Here is an 18431-nt window from a genome sequence, read left to right as displayed (position 1 = left end):
TAGAGACGGGGTTTCACCATGTTGACCAGGATGGTCTCGATCTCTTGACCTCGTGATCCACCCGCCTCGGCCTCCCAAAGTGCTGGGATTACAGGCGTGAGCCACCGCGCCCGGCCTTACATTTTCTTTTAAAAATGTTTCTTTATATTGTATAATACTTGAATGGCAATAAATTGACTTTCACTATGACATTCTACTTCTACATCTCAATTTCTTGAGCTCTAAAATGATGAATTTGGATTATTTCCAGTTCTAAAAATCCAACCTCTTTTACAACTAAAAACAAACCCTAAATATTCTTTTTCAGTAAAATGAATATCAGTCATGTTATAGTTAACTTTATAAAGAATGTGGTTTCTGGAATTGGACTGCTGAGGTTTTAGTTTCTATTTTGCCATTTATTAATTGTGAAATATTAGGTAAGGTACTCAGCCTAACAAAATTTCAATATCAATTATCCAGGCATAGTGATGCACACTTGTAACCCCAGCTACTTAGGAGGCTGAGGTAGGAGGAATGCTTGAACCCAGGAGTTCCAGTGGGAGGACCTGTGGTTGTGCCACTGCACTCCAACCTGGGCAACAGTAACGACACTCTGTCTCAAAAAAATCAAAAAAAATTTTTTTAATGAAAAAAATAAAAAACAAAATTTCAGATTCCCCATTAGTAAGTGGTATAAATTATAGTACATATCTTATGCAGTTATTATGATTAAACAGAAAAAAAGTATGTGTGGTAGAAACTGGCTGTTTACCAAATCATTTCTTTTTCTTTCCGGGCAAACAGCTAAACCACATTTTGCATCTTTACTTGCAGTTAGTTGTGGCCACATGGCTGAGACCCGGTCAGTAGAATGTGAGAGGAGGAGATGCGTGATACTTCCAGGCTTAGCTCCCCAAAATCTCCCCTTGTGAGTCTCCTTGTTCTTTCCCCTTCTTCAAAAACCCTGGAAATGGCTTGTTAAAGATGGTGGAAGCACAAAATGGAAGGAGCATTGGTGCCTGAATCACAACTTATAGGAGAGCTGTATGCCCATCAGGAACACAATTAATATCACTAGTCGTAATATGACAAATGAAAAGTCTAAAAAACTTTGAACTTTAGACACAAGCAATAAAATGGTGATCCTGTCTGCAGTATACACGATTTGGCAACACGTATACTTTTTTTTTTATAGGCAGAATCTCGTTCTGCCATGCAGGCTGGAGTACAGTGGTGCAATCATAGCTCACTGTAACCTTAAACTCCTGGACTCATGCAATCCTCCCATACCAGCCTCCTGAGTAGCTGGGGCTACAGGCATGCACAGCTATGTCTGGCTAATTTTTTTATTTTTTATTTTTTGTAGAGTTGGAGTCTCGCTAGGGTGACCAGGCTAGTCTCAAACTCCAGGCCTCAGGCAATCCTCCTGCCTCGGCCTCCCAAAGTGCTGGGACTACAGGCGTCAGCGACTGCACCTGGCCTTTTTTTTTAAGCTAGAGAAAGTCTAGGAAATAAAATTGTGTGTTCAAACAGTAAAAATCTAAGCTATTTATATGTGTAACTTGGAGAAAGTATACTGTATTTACATTTATTACGTTTTTAAAAATTTTCAGAAAATATATAAGAAGGCAGATCAAATTTAAAAATTCAAATTGGTATCATCTTTGGGGGAAAAAAAGCTGGATAAAACTTTGAAATAAAAGAAACAATACAAAGCCCTTAGTAAAGAAACACTATTATAACTATCATAAGCCCTTTTGTGTTAATAATAAAATAAATAGCAACTAACTATGAGAGCTTAGTATGTGCTAGGCATTAAATGAGATAATCCATTTAAAACACCCTCATTACAACTCAAGAGAGATATTATTCCCATTCTATAGACACACACACACACAAAAACTAAAATACAAACTGAGAGATTCTGATTTCAACCCTGAGTCCATGCTCTGGGTTTCCCTCTGTTGCCCAGGCTGCAGTGCAGTGGCGTGATCTTGGTTGGTTGCAAACCCTGCCTCTCAGGTTCAAGCAATTCTCCTGCCTCAGACCAGCGGCGCTATATCCAGCTAAGTTTTTGTATATTTAGTAGAGACAGGGTTTCACCATGTTGGCCAGGCTGGTCTTGAACTCCTGATGTCAGGTGATCTGTCCACCTTGGCCTCTCAAAGTGCTGGACTTATAGGTGTGAACCACCGGGCCCAGCCGAGTCCTTGCTCTTAATCAAAGGAGTCCCCACAAAAATTTGAAAGTTTCTCAATTTGTAAAAGAAGGCCCTTTATATGTAAAATCCTACACATGAGATTTACTCTAGTTCCTAAAACACACAAAAAGTTATACTTTTTTTCCTTTTCATTATCATATGTTATGTATGTATGCTATGACTTACCAGTCTATCAAGTATATATCTGGTGTAAGACTGTAAGATTTGAAGTGAAGAAATAATTTGGAGAGATTTTCTTCAAAGAATACTTCAAATGTAGCAAAATATTTCAACATCTAAAGATTAAAAAATCAATAAAATTATGAAAGTATATAGTCTAGAAATAGAGAAATTAAATGCTTAAACATTAACAGGAAATCTTGCTCATTAAGAATCTCATCTCTTTCTGGGTCTTCTCAGCAAGCATTCATTCATAAACTATAATATGGTAAGTTTATATTAGATCAGATTATCTTGCTCTTTTAATTATTGTTTTTCATTCTAAGAGGGTATTCAAACTACAGAAACAAAGGAAAACACGATCTATTCATACCATGCTGTGATCCACACGAAAGAAGGCCAACTGGCATGGCTTATTCAGGAGATTTGCAAATGCAATAAAGGCATCTGCCTCTTCCAAATTGAGAATGAGTACTGCTGCAATGAAGGACATCCCTTGGACCTTCAAAGAAAGAAGAAATTAGTTAAAATTGACTTACAATAATAAATCTATACAGTTTATTTTATTGTACTCCTGAAAAATTACAAAGTGACATTTCAAAGTAGAATTAACCAAGATTTCTTTTTTCCTTCCCAGCAAAGGTAAATACAGAGAACCCCTAATAATTATGAAATCTCCCTAGTTTTATCTCTCTAATTTCTTGTTCACATGGTGTGGTTTTAAAAATTAGGGAGAATTTTTGAAAAAAAGAAAAAAGTATCAGCCTTTACTGCTACAAAAGGCTATCTCAGTGTGTTACCTAGTTTTCATTTCCCCTAAATCTGAATTATTTCAAAATAGAGTACAGAATCACAAAATTTAATAAATATCAGGTAATTATTTTCATTGTTATAACACATCTATCTGAGTAAAAAATGAAGAACCAAGAATAAAAGAGATGTATGAAAAGCACTGCTGAATACCAAGAAAGGAGATGTTGTAGGGTTGAGATAATGAGCCTGGAGTCCTGGAAAAGCAAGAGACAGAAATAGGAGAAAACCTAAAATGGAAAAGATGCATGAGCCAAGACACAAAAATGGGAACAATAGGATCAGCTCAGTTGGATAAGGAAAGTCATTTAGAAAAGGTAGGACGTATTTATATTGTGAAAGACTTTGAGTAAAAAGCTAAGCTGTACAGATGTTTGCTTGCGAGTCATTGGCAGCTATCCTATACTTCTTTTTTTTTTTTTTTTTTTTTGAAGCAGGGTCTTAACTTAGTTGCCTAGGCTTCAGTGCAGTGACATGGTATCATCTCATTGCATCCTTTGCCTCCCGGTTCAAGCTATCCTCCAGCCTCAGCCTCCGGAGTAGCTAAGACTATGGGTATGTACTACCATGCCCGCCCAGCCCATACATTTCTTTAATTAAAAAAAAAAAAAAAAAAGTTGGGGCCGGGCGCAGTGGCTCACGCCTGTAGTCCCAGCACTTTGGAGGCAGAGGTGGGTGGATTGCCTGAGCTCAGGAGTTTCAGACCAGCCTGGGCAACACAGTGAAACCCCGTTTCTACTAAAATACAAAAAATTAGCTGGGTGTGGTGGCGTGTGCCTGTAGTCCCAGCTACTTGGGAAGCTGAGGCAGGAGAATTGCAAGAACCTGGGAGGCAGAGGTTGCAGTGAGCCAAGATTGTGCCACTGCACTCCGGCCTGGGAAACGGAGCGAGACTCCATCTCAAAAAAAAAGTTATCAAACACTTACTTCTGGAAGAGATTTGTAAAACAGACTTAACACAGTGAGACCACTAAGAATAACTGCAGTAATAACTGTCTCTTGTTCCCAGCCAAGTGTTTTGAAAGGAATGCCTACAATCACTATCTCTGCTTTCTCAGCTCCCTTTTCACTCTTTAGCACACTTCAGTATATATTCCCACTCCATTACTATACTATTTTGAGATTTCTCTTGCCAGCATGACCAACGATACTGATTGTAAAACCCAGTGGGCACTATCTCTCTTAAAAGCATTCCCTTAGCTTCTGCAATCCAATTATTTCTTTGTTTACATCTTATTTTTCTGTCTTCTTCTGAGTGCTTTTTGCTGATTCTACAATAATTGTCTATTTGATTTTCTAGAACTGAAGTTCCATGAAGACAGAGACTGCATTAGTCATGATAATTGCCCTCCAAAGATGTCCAAATCATTATTTATTACCAGAAGTTGTGAAAATGTTGCTGTACATGACAAAAGGGACTTTGCAGATGTAATTAAGTCAAGGATCTTGAGATGGGGTGCTTATCCTGAATTACCTGGGTGAGTCCGATGTAATCATCATTAAGGTTCCTCATAAGTGAAAAAAGAAGGCAGGTTAGTCAGAGAGAGATTTGAAGATGATATACTGCTGGCTTTGAAGATGGAGCTATAGGCCTAGGAATGTAGGCAGCCTCTAGAAGGTAGAAAAAGCAAGGATATGGATTTTCCCCTAGAGCTTCCAGAAGAAGCACAACCCTGCCAATACTTTGACTTAAACCCAGTGAAGTCTATTTCAGACTTCTGACCTCCAGAACTGTCAAACAGTAACTTTGTGTTGTTGTGCGTGTTTAAATTATTTCTGTAGAGACAGTCTTCCTATGTTGCCCAGGCTGGTCTCCTGACCTCAAGTAATCTTCCCACCTCAGCCTCCCAAAGTGCTGAGATTACAGGCATGAGCCACTGCACCTGGCCTAATTGGTGTTGTTTAAAGCCACTAATTTCGTGGTAATTTGTTACAGTATTCATAGGAAGCTAGTACAGAGACCACACCATGTTTGTTTGTTCATAGTTATATTCTTAGTACCATGATATTTGCTGAATGAATACAAGGGGCAAAATATTAGCCATCAATAATAGAATGGTAGCAAAGTAAATAGAAGGAATTAAAACTACATTTTAATTCAGCATACATTATTCATTAACATAGTTAAAAACCTATTTTGTCAAATCATGACATGAAATAGGTATTCCAATATAGTCTATACTATGTTTTTTCTTTTTCTTTTTCTTTTTTTTTTTTTTTGCCGAATCTTAACCACGAGACGACCAGGGATAGTCTATACTATTTTCAACTTATGAAGTAAGTGTGATTTGACCGACTGGTTTGTCAGTGAGCCTTGATACTACCAGTTATATGATGGTCATTTTATATAAATTCAATGAACTAATAGAGTTCATTTCAGCAGCAAATATACAATGACCCAATACGTCTACAGTCAGAGTAAAAAAAAAAAAAAAAGTTTAAAACATATTCTAAAAAAATCATTATCATAAATGTAATAACAGTAACAGTATTTTAATTTCCCCCATTTTTCTTCAGTATACCAGGTTAAACAAGTGCCTTTCAGTGAGGAGTGAGTGAGTTTGTTTGTTTGTTTTGAGACAGAGTCTCACTCAGGCTGGAGTGCAGTGGCATGATCTCAGCTCACTGCAACCTCTGCCTCCCAGGTTCAAGCAATTCTCATGTCTGAGCCTCCAGAGAAGCTAGGATTACAGGCACACACCTTCATGCCCAGCTAATTTTTATATTTTTAGTAGAGACAGGATTTCGCATGTTGGCCAGGCTGGTCTCGAACTCCTGGCCTCAAGTTATCCGCCTGCCTCGGCCTCCCAAAGTGCTAGGTGGTGCATGCCTGTAGTCCCAGCCTGACTACAGCAGTAGCTGGGACTACAGGTGTGTGCCACCAGGCTCAGCTAGTTTTCATATTTTTAGTAGACCATGTTGGCCAGGATGGTTTCGATCTCTTGACCTCATGATCCACACACATTGGCTTCCCAAAGTGCTGGGATTTATAGGCGTGAGTCACTGCGCTCGGCCAATATATTTTTCTTTAAATGGACTATGATATATGTAAATTCATTACAGTATTTAAATTCCACTACAGACTTTTGCTTTGTTTTTTTTGAGACGGGGTCTTGCTGTGTTGAGCAGGCTGGAATGCAGTGGCCCAATCCTACCTCACTGCACCCTAGAAGTCCTGGGCTCAAGTGATCCTCCTGCCTCAACCTCCCAAAATGCTGAGATTACAGGTGTGAGCCAACATGCCCAGCCTAGAGACATTTTTAAAGAACTATAAGATATCAACATTTAAGCAATGCTAAAAAATTATTTACAAGTAAACTTATGATGAAAATTTTTAAAATTCAACTTAAACATGTGAAGGGGATACAAGGTGTTATAATTCATTCACAGAATACCTGAGTAGCAGAATTGAAAGACTGCTCAAATCTAGCTTTCTCCTTAAGGACTATGTGACAATCTTTTCAAATACTACAACCTGCCCCTCCTCAAACCTGGCATTTTCCCCCTGTATCATCCCATACTTTTCCACAGCACTCATCCTTTTTTTTTTTTTTTTTTTGAGACAGAGTCTGGCTCTGTTGCCCAGGCTGGAGTGCAGTGGCTTGATCTCAGCTCACCACAACTTCCACCTCCCAGGTTCAAGCGATTTTCCTGCCTTAGCCTCCTGAGTAGCTGGGACTACAGGTGCGTGCCACCACGCCCGGCTAATTTTTTTTTGTTTTTTTAGTAGAGACAGGGTTTCACTGTGTTAGCCAGGATGGTCTCGATCTCCTGACCTCGTGATCCACCCGTCTCAGCCTCCCAAAGTGCTGAGATTACAGGCATGAGCCACTGCGCCTGGCCAGCACATATCTTTTAATATAACATGATTTACCTATTCATTTGTTGTTTATTGTCTGTTTCTTTCTTCTAAACTGTAAAGGGAGAAATCATTTTGTTCATTGAGGTATCTCAAGTGCCTAGAACAATGCCTGACATATAATCATAAGCACACAGTAAATATTTGTTGAGTAAACAAACATAGAAATGAACATGCAACAGAACAAAGCAACTTGTACCAGACAGCCACCCTATAGAGAGGTCTAAAATTATATTTTAAGGCAAAGGTGAGAAGATGAAAGTTCTATAACTTCTAGTTAAAAATGGTAATTGAACATCACATCTTTCTTCGTTTCCTTGCAAAATCTAACTGATAATACAGTACAGAAAAATAAGTATTAACCCATGAGGACTACATGAATGAAAAGTTATATAAATAGTAGATAAGTTAATAGCATTTTAGAAGTTGTAAATTAAATAAGTATAGAAGGTTAAAACTAAAATATCTATTAAGGAGGAAGCCGATAATCAGGAACTCTGAAAGCTCAGAAGCTGAAGTTGTCAGTTATCTATGAAATTGAGTATATAAGGAGCAAATCCCCTCCCCTATCCTTTAGGGACAGATGCCTATTCTTCCTTAACCTGGTAGAACATAGGAGGTTTATTCTCTAGAGGCACAGTCAGGAAAAGAGGGTTAGGAAGAGGTTTGGATAAGGCACCACCCTGACATCAGGGCATGAAATAAGTTTATAAATTGCAGGGTGCAATCTCCGGCAGCTCCCCCAGAAAGCTGGCAGCCTCAAGTACATATGAGCTCCTGACAAGAGATGGAAAAATTCTTCACTGGGTAAATTGATAAGCCCAAGTAAAGCAGACATAGAGATACAGACATTTGGGAGCTAATACAACATAGGATATTTTGATAAGAGTGTAGATAAAATGCTTATATTCAAAAAACAGGTTGAAACAAATACTTACATAACCAACATCAGGTCTGTAGCATGTATATGCCCCTAAAATACTATGTAAGACATCATGATATGGGCCACCCTTAGGAGAGAAAAGTGAAATTTAAAACTATACAAATAATTGTCTCTAAGTTAATTTTCATATAACGTGTTAGTTAATAAATTGTAGCATATCCTAAATGATAAAAAATATTATAAATGTACTCTGCCAAGACATTTTCCAAATTATTATTAAGAAACATTTAATACTGTGGATGAGTGCAGTGGCTCATGACTGTAATCCCAGAACTTTGGGAGGTCGAGATGGGTGAATCACTTGAGGCCAGGAGTTTAAGACCAGCTTGGCTAACATGGTGAAACCCCATCTCTACTATAAATACAAAAATTAGCTGGGCATAGTGGCACACGCCTGTAATCCCAGCAACTCAGGTGACTGAGGCACAAGAATCACTTGAACTCAGGAGGTGGTGGTTGCAGTGAGCCAGGATTCTGCCACTGCACTCCAGCCTGGGCAACAGAGTGAGAAAGAATGAAAGAAGCAGGTTTTTTTGTTCTGGAAATGTTACCTTTCATAAAAATGATTATTTGTTACTGTACAACAGGCTTTTTTTTTTTTTTTTTTTTTNAAAAAAAAAAAAAAAAAAAAAAAAAAAAAAAAAAAAAAAAAGAAATATTTAATACTAAATAGCAAAGAAAAGCCAAATAAACTTACTTGATGGATCCAAGCTACATAATTTGCAAACTGTTTTAAAGTCTTCTAGATTTGGTATAATAAGACTATGATGAATACAGACTCTTTCATTTTATTTTATTTTTATTTATGTATTGAAACAGAGTCTTACTCTGTCACCCAGGCTGGAGTGCAGTGGTGTGATCTCAGTTCACTGCAATGTCTGTCCCCCAGGTTCAAGCGATTCTCCTGCCTTAGCCTCCCAAGTAGCTGGGATTACAGGCATGTGCTACTGCGTCCAGCTAATTTTTGTATTTTTAGTAGAGACAGGGTTTCACCATCTTGGCCAGGCTGGTCTCAAGCTCCTGACCTCGTGATCCACCTGCCTCAGCCTCCCAAAGTGCTGGGATTGCAGGCATAAGCCACCATGCCCGGCCAGGCTGTTTCATTTTATATAATACAGTATCCACAGGAAAAAAAACATAAAGCTACACTAAACTGTGTTTATAATTTTAATCTTAATGGTAAAATTTTTACTTATTTTATTTTTATCAATCTAAAGATAGAAGAATTCCATGTATAAAGACTTGAATCAGCTGGGTGTGGTGGCACATGCCTGTAATCCCACAATCCCATCTATTCAGGAGGCTGATACAGGAGGATTGCTTGAGCCTAGGAGTTCGAATACAGCCTGGGCAACACAGCAAAACCTGATCTCAAATTTAAAAATAAATAAATAAAAATAAAGACTTGAGTCAAAGATAAAGTATATATAATGTAGTCATTTCTCTTTTCATGAGGTATCAGCAACTTCATAATAGCCTATGTACAAAGAAAACCATTTCTTCCTATTTCAATGATAATTCTGAAAAATTTAAGTTTTGTGATAAAGTTCTTTATACTTTAACAACTTACTGGGCCAAAACATTAAGAATTCATACATCTTACAAAGTAAAAAGTAAAATAAATTCAGTGTAATAAAATTCATCAAGTACCTACTATATTAAATGTATTAAATTCTATGCCAACTACAATGTATTTCAGTCAGTGGAATAAAATAATAGAAATTCCTTTATAATTTTATAACTAGTTTTAGACTTTCTATATATGGTCCCCAATTTCTATAGTTTTGCCTTTTTAAAAGTAATAGTGAGGCCGGGCGCGGTGGCTCATGCCTGCACCAGCACTTTGGGAGGCCAAGGCAGGCGAATCACGAGGTCAGGAGATTGAGACCATCCTGGCCAACATGGTGAGACCCCGTCTCTACTAAAATACAAAATAATTAGCCGGGTGTGGTGACTCACGCCTGCAGTCCTAGCTGCTCAGGAGGCTGAGGCAGGAGAATCGTTTGACCCTGGGTGGCAAAGGATGCCATGAGCTGAGATCGTGCCACTGCACTACAGCCTGGGCAACAGAGCAAGACTCTGTCTCCAAAAAAAAAAAGTAATGACTATTCATTTAAAGAATCTGTTCCCTTGGATATTGATAGTTTTTTGTTTTTAGTAATTATAAGCTAGTTAGAAACCCTTACCTTCTGAAAGATGTAGAGAGATGGAAATGTACGGGATATGTCCAACTTAATTAATTCCAGACTGGCCTCTCGATCAGCAACAGACACACCTGCATTTACCAAGCAGATACAATTTAAATGATCACTTGGCTATAACAAGTTCAATTTTATAAATACAGAATGATCACACAGCATATGTGTTATTTAATTAAAGTTAAAAGCTGAATAATCAAGAAATTACAAGAAATGTCATACAGCTTTTGTTAGAACTTGTTAGTCTCTTGTACAAAGAATATATCTATACATTTATCAGAAAGTTATATGGTAAAGGATATCTAATTCCAGTTTTTGGTTTTTTTTTTTTTAAATAAAGATGGGGTTTCACCATGTTGGTCAGGCTGGTCTTGAACTCCCGACCTCAGGTGATCCGCACACCTTGGCCTCCAAAGTGCTTGGATTACAGGCGTGAGCCACCTCGCCCAGCCTCTAATTCCAGTTTTTACAAAAGATAGGGGCAAACAATCATTTCCATGGTAACAACTAGGGAAAAAAATTACAAATATCACATTTAAAAAATCATCAGAGAGCTATAGATACAGAGAGATCAACAGGACTTAAATTCCAGAAAAGTAAGAGTCTTTCCTTGGTGAGTAGACAACAGCGGCCATTTTTCTTTGTAGGAATAGCTGCTAGGTCTGGGTATGGACTTAGGATTGAGCTTGCCATGGACAAAGTCACTCTTATTGGAGGAAGAGGAAGCAGAAGAGCTTCATGTGGCCTAATAAAACTGATGTGACAGGCAGGAATCTGGAAGAGCCCTTAATGTTTATCTGGTTTTCCCTATGGGACTTTTCTGAATGTAGAAGGCCAGGCTACAAATGCAGAATAAAATTACCCAAAGTCACAAGGTCTTGGGAGAGCATATCATTGGAGGGAGATACCTGTAATCAAACTAGGACACTTTTTCCCATCAAGAAATTTGAAACTCAAGATAAACTACATCTATATAAAGTTGCAACCCTGCCCCAACCTAGACCAATTAATTGTTAATTCAGGTGATAATCCCCTAATCAAACTGCCTAACAGGAAAGAGCATGCTTCCTCTGCAGGGGAAACCTCAGCTTTGGTTTCTACATTCTATTTATATACAATGTCTGGCATACAATTTAAACATTTTAGACATACAAAGAAGCAGAAAACGTGACATATAACCACTTTAAAGGGGACAAAAGGGGAAACACAACCAATAGAGGCAGACCTGCAGATGATGCAGTATTAGAATTAACAGACAACAACACTTTCTGTTATAAATATGTTAAAATATCTGGCTGATATGAGCTAGAGAACAAAAAACAATAATAAAATTTAAAAAGAAAATAGAAGAAAAGATGGGGGAAAGAACATGGGATGGAAGATGAAGAATTTCAACAGAGAAATAGAATGCATAAAAAGAATCAAGTGGGGAGGGCATGGTGGCTCAGGCCTGTAATCCCAGCACTGTGGGAGGCCAAGACGGGCAGATCATGAGGTCAGGAGTTCAAGATCAGCCTGGCTAACATGGTGAAACCCTGTCTCTACTAAAAATACAATAATTAGTGGGTGTGGTGGCACGTGCCTATAATCCCAGCTACTCAGGAGGCTGAGGCAGGAGAATCACTTGAACCTAGGAGGCAGAGGTTGCAGTGAGCTGAGATCGTGCCATTGTACTCCAGCCTGGGCAACAGAGCAAGATTCCATCTCAAAAAAAAAGGAACCAAGTGAACATTCTACAGTCACAAAGCATATCTGAAATTAAAAGCCCGTTACACTGATATAGATTTAATAGTAGACTAGACAACGCAGAAGAAAAGATTGGTGAATTTGATTATGGATCAATAAAAATCAATGAAACTGAAGCAGAGAGAGAGAGAGAGAGAGAGAAATAGTTGGCCAGGCACAATGGTTCACATCTGTAATTCCAGCACTTTGGAAGGCCAAGGCAAGAGGATTGCTCGAGGCCAGGAATTTGAGACCAGCCTGTGAAACATAGACCCCATCCCTACATAATAAACATTTTTTCAATTACATAAAATCATACCTACTCTCCATTTAAAAAGACAGTGACCAAAAAGTTAAATGACACATGCAAATTATAAATATCCAGAAAATAAGAAAATAGTAATTTATGTAGAACACTGCTTCTGACTGGAACTCTTCATTACATTCAATTAATTTCTACTGAAGTGCAACTTTCACCATTTATTTATTTATTTTTTTGGGAGATGAAGTCTGTCATCCAGGCTGGAGTGCCATGGTGTGATCTAAGCTCACTGCAACCTCCACCTCCCAAGTTCAAGCGATTCTCCTGCTTCAGCCTCCTGAGTAGCTGGGATTACAGGCACCTGCCACCATACCCAGCTAATTTTTGTTTTTTCAGTAGAGACGGGATTTTGCTATGTTGGCCAGGGTGGTTTTGAACTCCTAACCTCAGGTGATCCACCCGCCTTGCTCTCCCAAAGTGCTGGAATTATAGGTGTGAGCCACCGCAGCCAGCCATACCATTTGTTCTTGAAAAAATATTTCAGAAGTGAATACTAATAATTTTAATTCTTATAAGTTCAATGCTTCAAAAAAAATGAGTTTTCAAAGAATAATGAAATAGCTCCTGTCTGCCAATATAAACCTTCTTCACCTTTTACGTACTTTTAGTTCTCCACAAATAGCTGACATAGCTGAGAGGTCTTAGGATGATACTTACATGAACTCTTCTGTAAATCAACTATTTTCTCTAGCCTTGTTTACTGAAAGGGTTATTAAGATTAAATAAGATGATATATGTAAAGCAATTACTACAGTTTCTGATACATGGTACAAAATCATGCTCAGTAGCTGAATTTTCATCCTGAAATTCTTATTTTAAAGAAAATCACACCTTCTGTATCATTCTCTGAACTTGTTTCACTGAAACTTTTCCACCGTTCTTTTGCTCTTGAGAGGAAGATTTCATAAAGTTCTGGGGGGGGAAAGAACAAATAGGAAAGAAATATATTTGCAAATTTTAATTTGTTATTCTTTACCTACTACAGGTCAGGTCTCCCTGATGTAGCAAGCATCAAAAAAGTGGCAAATCTAAGTACTTGATTCTACCCAAACTATTCATTATATACCCCGAAAGAAAGCAAATAAAATTACTGCAAAACAATCATCCAAGTAGTTACAATATATAATGTACATATGAGGCAGAAAGAGATGCTTCTGCTAAGAAGTATCATTGCAGAACAGCAGAAAAAACATAATTTTTGGAGTCAGTCAGACCTAGATTCAAATTCTAGCTCTGTCATTTACTAACTGAGGGACTTCAAGAAAGTTGCTTAGCTACCCTGGAACTCAGCTTTCTTCATCTGTACATCAGAGAAAAGCAACACCTACTCATAGGGCTACTGATGATTAAACAAAATAATATATGCAAAGCTCTTGGCACCTTATAGCACTTAAAACAGATGCTAGATCTTGCTTTCATTGTTCCTGAAACTGGTTTCTCCATTATGATATTGCTATTTAAAGCTACTTATATTTCACACAGGCTTGGTCTAAGGGTCTAAATACAAAAATCTCTACCCCTATCTTTTTAATTTAAGTGTCCAGTCAGTCACTGTACTTCCATATGCAGGATCTTGTAAAAACTTAAGAACAGGAAAGATTTAAAAAGTTTTCTCAGTTCCCAAATTTTATTTGTCTTTTATTTTGTAACTAACCATTGCTGATATTTGAAACTACATAAAAACAGGACATTTGAGGGATAGAAGAACAGAAAAAAAATACGTCTTGCCCAAACACCAAAGTTGATATATTGTCCAAAGTAACTTTTCTGCTTCAATTAATTCTTTCTGAGGTTTTATTCATCTTTAAAGGTAATACATGGTTTTTAAAAATTTTCAAAAGTACAAAATAGTATATAGAGAAAAGTAAATTTCCTTTCCTTGGATCCAAGTGTGGTTATCAGAGCTCTCACTAATTCTTCCAAGAATGAAAATATGCATGCACAAGTATACACACACACACACACACATATATATAATCGTTTTAAAAAAATAAAGTGGCAACATATTTCATGCACTGATCTGTATCTTACTTTGTTATATTAGAGGTTGTTCCACATTAGTAGATATAGATCTGCTTTCGCCTGCTTTTGCTTCTTTTAAACAACCAACTCCATATTTTTCCAAAGTAATGACTATACCATAACAAGTATTCTTATATTGCCAAGAAGCATATCATTATCAAATACCTGACTAGATATATTTCAAACAGACTCTTACTATTCTAATCTCTTCTCCTTTTCTATTTACTTTTCATTACTACTAATGGTTTGGAAAGAAGAAATTAAAAAAAAAAAAAAGAAAGAAAGAAAGAAACTTAAAATTCCTGTTATTATTATTTCTTTTTTTGAGACAGGGTCTCGCTCTGTTGCCCAGGCCGGAGTGCAGTGGTGTGACCTCAGCTTACTGCAACACCCCCTCCCTGGTTCAAGCAATTCTCATGTCTCAGCCCCCTGAGTAGCTGGGATTACCCAAATGTGCCACCATGCCTAGCTAATCTTTTGTATTTTCAGTAGAGTAAGGGTTTCGCCATGTTGGGCAGGCTGGTCTTGAACTCTTGGCCTTATGTGATCCACCCACGTTGGCCTCCCAAAGTGCTAGAATTACAGGAGTGAGCCACCACAATAATAGGCAAAATTCCTATTATTTATGCCTGGCTCCATCAATGATTTGGTAGAAGAGATGAATATTACGTTAAAATTTATATATAAATTTATTTGGGGGTTATTAGGTATAAAATTGTAAGTTTTTAAAAAAATTTCAAACTGGTTCTAAGACAGTCAGCTTAATTATTCTACCCAAATTTTAAAGCTGTCTAAAAAAAAGGCTCACCAGAAAAACCCATCCATTTTAGAAGTCATAAAATTGATCCAATAATAAAAATGTGGTAATACATTTCAAAACATCAAAGGACATCTTTCCAGTAAGATTTACAGTGCTTAAGAAGACCTGCATCTCAGTTCAATTTGATGCTTGGGTCCTCATGTCACACTTACTTTGTTTTGAATCTGCCAAGAGAGAGTTTGAAGCAGGCTTAAAGATAGCACTTCAGACTTGAACAGAGAATACTTTGATTTCAGGGTATATTTTGCTTTCTGATTTTGTGACAATTATGATATTATACATAATCTCAGCAAAATTCACTTTCACTATCATTTTATATCACCACAAATAACTGTTAGAACAATCCTTTCACATCCTTACCTCTATTTTACAGATGAAGAAAACTAAGACTTCTAGATGTTAAGTAATATGCCCAAGGTCACAAACCCAATATATATGGTGGAACCAAGATTTGAACCATATTTGACTGACATTAGAGAATAACTCTTAGCTGTTATTCTCTAGCGATTATAAATTTTTATGACTAAAACAAATAAATCAAATTACTAGAGCCATTCAAGAGTAAACAAGATTAACAAAAATAGATTTACTTCAATCAAAATTTACCATCTTTTCCACACTAATGAAAAAGAAAAGAATAAAGACACATTCCATTCCTGAATATACAAATGTTTAGAGAAGAAAATCTAAAATTACGTTGAAAATACATGACTTAGTTGTTACAAAACTATAAATTTCAAGCTAAAAAAGAACCATTTGATTAAAGTATCACAAAACATTAACACCAATTTAACCAATGTTTTAATGTCTAAGTTATCAAGATAACTCAGATTCTAAAGCCAAAGTTACCAATAAAAATTGCAAACAAGACTTCACATAATCATCAATACCTCATTATCTGTTTGCAAAATTGATTCTTAAGACTTTAAACAGTTACAATATATTCAAAAGTTCTTAATATTATGGATTTAGAAAATCTAACTGAACGTTCTAACTATAATTTTAAAACATTTAATCTGTTCCAAATTCAGAAAGCAAAAGTAACCTTTGTTTGTATTTGGAGAGAACAGTTAAGTCTTACAAAATCTAACTTTTTCTAAGTTAAATAAAAACTTAATTCTTCCTTTAAATTATATTCTGAAAGTTTTTAAATTCTTTTAAAATAACAGGTTGGCTGGGCACGGTGGCTCACACCTGTAATCTCAACACTTTGGGAGGCCAAGGTGAGCAGATCACCTGAGGTCAAGAGGTGGAGACCAGCCTGGCCAGCATGGCAAACCCCTGTCTCTACTAAAAATACAAAAATTATCTGGGTGTGGTGGCAGGTGCCTGTAATCTCAGCTTCTTGAGAGGCTGAGGCAGGGAGAACTGTTTGAATCTGGGAGGCGGGGTTGCAGTGAGTGGAGAGAGTGCCACTGCACTCCAGCCTCAGTGACAGAGCACGACTCCATCTCAAAATAAATAAATAAAAATAAATAAATAACATGTTTATTACAGAAGACTTGTGAAAATCAAATTTTAAAATCATACAGAATCAAAATATCCAAAGTTGGCATCGCTTTTCAGACAAAGGATAAACATTTAGATTTTTATAACTTATAATTCTGTCCAATTACATAAATGCTGATTGCTGTAATGAACATTTTTGTAGAAAAGCTTTTGCATCTAATCATGATTATTTCCTTAAATTCTTAGAACTGGAATAAATAGTCCAAGATTATTTTTTTGAGACCATAAATATTTCTGAATGATTTTCAGTTTTATCTCCATATGGGTAATTCTCATTCATTTTAATTTCTTTTGAGAGATGAAAAACGGCACTTGGATGTTAACATATATGTGTTTTTTATAGAATGGCAGGAAAAAATATATGTCTTTGATTTGGCTATCACAAGGAAAATGGTTAAATAAATTATAGTATAGCCAACTGTGGAATACAATGTAGCTATAGTACATATGAGGCAGACTTGTATATACTAACATGGAAGATGTTCAAATGGATTATAGAAGCCACAGAATTACCTTATGGCATAAGTTGTGGGAGAAAAAAATTAAAGAAAAAGAAAAGCTTTAAAATTGATCATATGTAGATGCACACTTTATGTACACAGAAAAAAGACCAGAAAGAATATACACCAAATTGCTAACAGTGTTTACAGTAGAATCAAGAATAGCAGTTCAGGTGGAAGAGCAGACACTTGTGCTTCCTTATTGCTTTAATTTTTTCAATAAGTATAAAAAGAAAAATTTTAGAAGTAACAGTGATAATATATTATTTTTAGTATTATACTAAAGTCCTTAAGTCTTTTTTTTTGAGATGGAATTTCGCTCTTGTTACCGAGGCTGGAGTGCAATGGCGCAATCTCGGCTTACTGCAACCTCCACCTCCTGGATTCAAGCAATTCTCCTGCCTCAGCCTCCCAAGTAGCTGGGACTACAGGCATGTGCCACCATGCCCAGCTAATTTTTGTATTTTTAGTAGACACGGGGTTTCACCATGTTGACCAGGATGGTCTCTATCTCTTGAACTCGTGATCCACCCGCCTCGGCCTCCCAAAGTGCTGGGATTATAGGCGTGAGCCACTGGGCCCGGCCTTTTTTTTTTTCTGAGACAGAGTCTCACTCTGTTGCCCAGGCTGGAGTGCAATGAAGCAATCTCAACTCACTGCAACCTCTGCCTTCTGAGTTCAAGCAATTTTCCTGCCTCAGCCTCCTGAGTAGCTGGGATTACAGGTTCACACCACCATGCCTAGCTAATTTTTGTATTTTTAGTAGAGATGGGTTTTCTCCATGTTGGTCAGGCTGGTCTCAAACTCCTGACCTCAGGTGATCCACCCATCTGGGCCTCCCAAAGTGCTGGGATTACAGGCGTGAACCACTACGCATGGCCAAATTATTAATTTATTTAGAGAAAGAGTCATGCTCTGTAGCTCAGGTTGGAGTGCAGTGGCACAATCATAGATCACTGTAACCTTACTCCTGGGATCAAGCAATCCTCCTATCTAATCCTCCTGAGTAGCTGGGACTATGGGCATAAGCCACCATATCCAGCTTAATTTTTTAAAAATTCATCAAAACTACAGGCTGGGCACAGTGGCCCATGCCTGTAATCCGAGCACTCTGGAAGGCCAAGGCGAGCAGATCATTTGAGACCAGGAATTTGAGACCAGCCTGGCCAGCATGGCAAAACCCTATCTCTACTAAACATGCAAAAAATTAGACAGGCGTGGTGGTGCATGCCTGTAGTCCCAGCGACTCAGGATGCTGAGGAAGGAGAATCGGTTGAATCCGGGAGGCAGAGGTTGTGGCGAGCCAAGATTGTGCCACTGAACTCCAGCCTGAGTGACAGAGCAAGACTCCATTAAAAAAA

At 37.4% G+C, this 18431-nt stretch overlaps 1 protein-coding gene across 1 annotated transcript in view; it reads right to left on the bottom strand.

Moving 5' to 3' along the window:
• TBC1D12 (TBC1 domain family member 12) overlaps positions 1-18431 on the bottom strand; it is a 128734-nt gene that overhangs the window by 11968 nt on the left and 98335 nt on the right. The window contains exons 6-11 of the mRNA XM_037727424.1: positions 15668-15680; positions 13051-13195; positions 10161-10249; positions 7970-8041; positions 2736-2864; positions 2369-2478 (exon numbers count right to left, since the gene is read on the bottom strand). Of these exons, the coding sequence (XP_037583352.1) occupies positions 2369-2478; positions 2736-2864; positions 7970-8041; positions 10161-10249; positions 13051-13195; positions 15668-15680 (558 nt within the window). The remainder of the gene's footprint in view (positions 1-2368; positions 2479-2735; positions 2865-7969; positions 8042-10160; positions 10250-13050; positions 13196-15667; positions 15681-18431) is intronic.

Source organism: Cebus imitator, unplaced genomic scaffold (assembly GCF_001604975.1).
Source record: "Cebus imitator isolate Cc_AM_T3 unplaced genomic scaffold, Cebus_imitator-1.0 Scaffold230, whole genome shotgun sequence".
In the NCBI taxonomy this organism is placed as follows: Eukaryota; Metazoa; Chordata; class Mammalia; order Primates; family Cebidae; genus Cebus; species Cebus imitator.
This window is presented reverse-complemented; position numbering and strand designations above follow the sequence as displayed.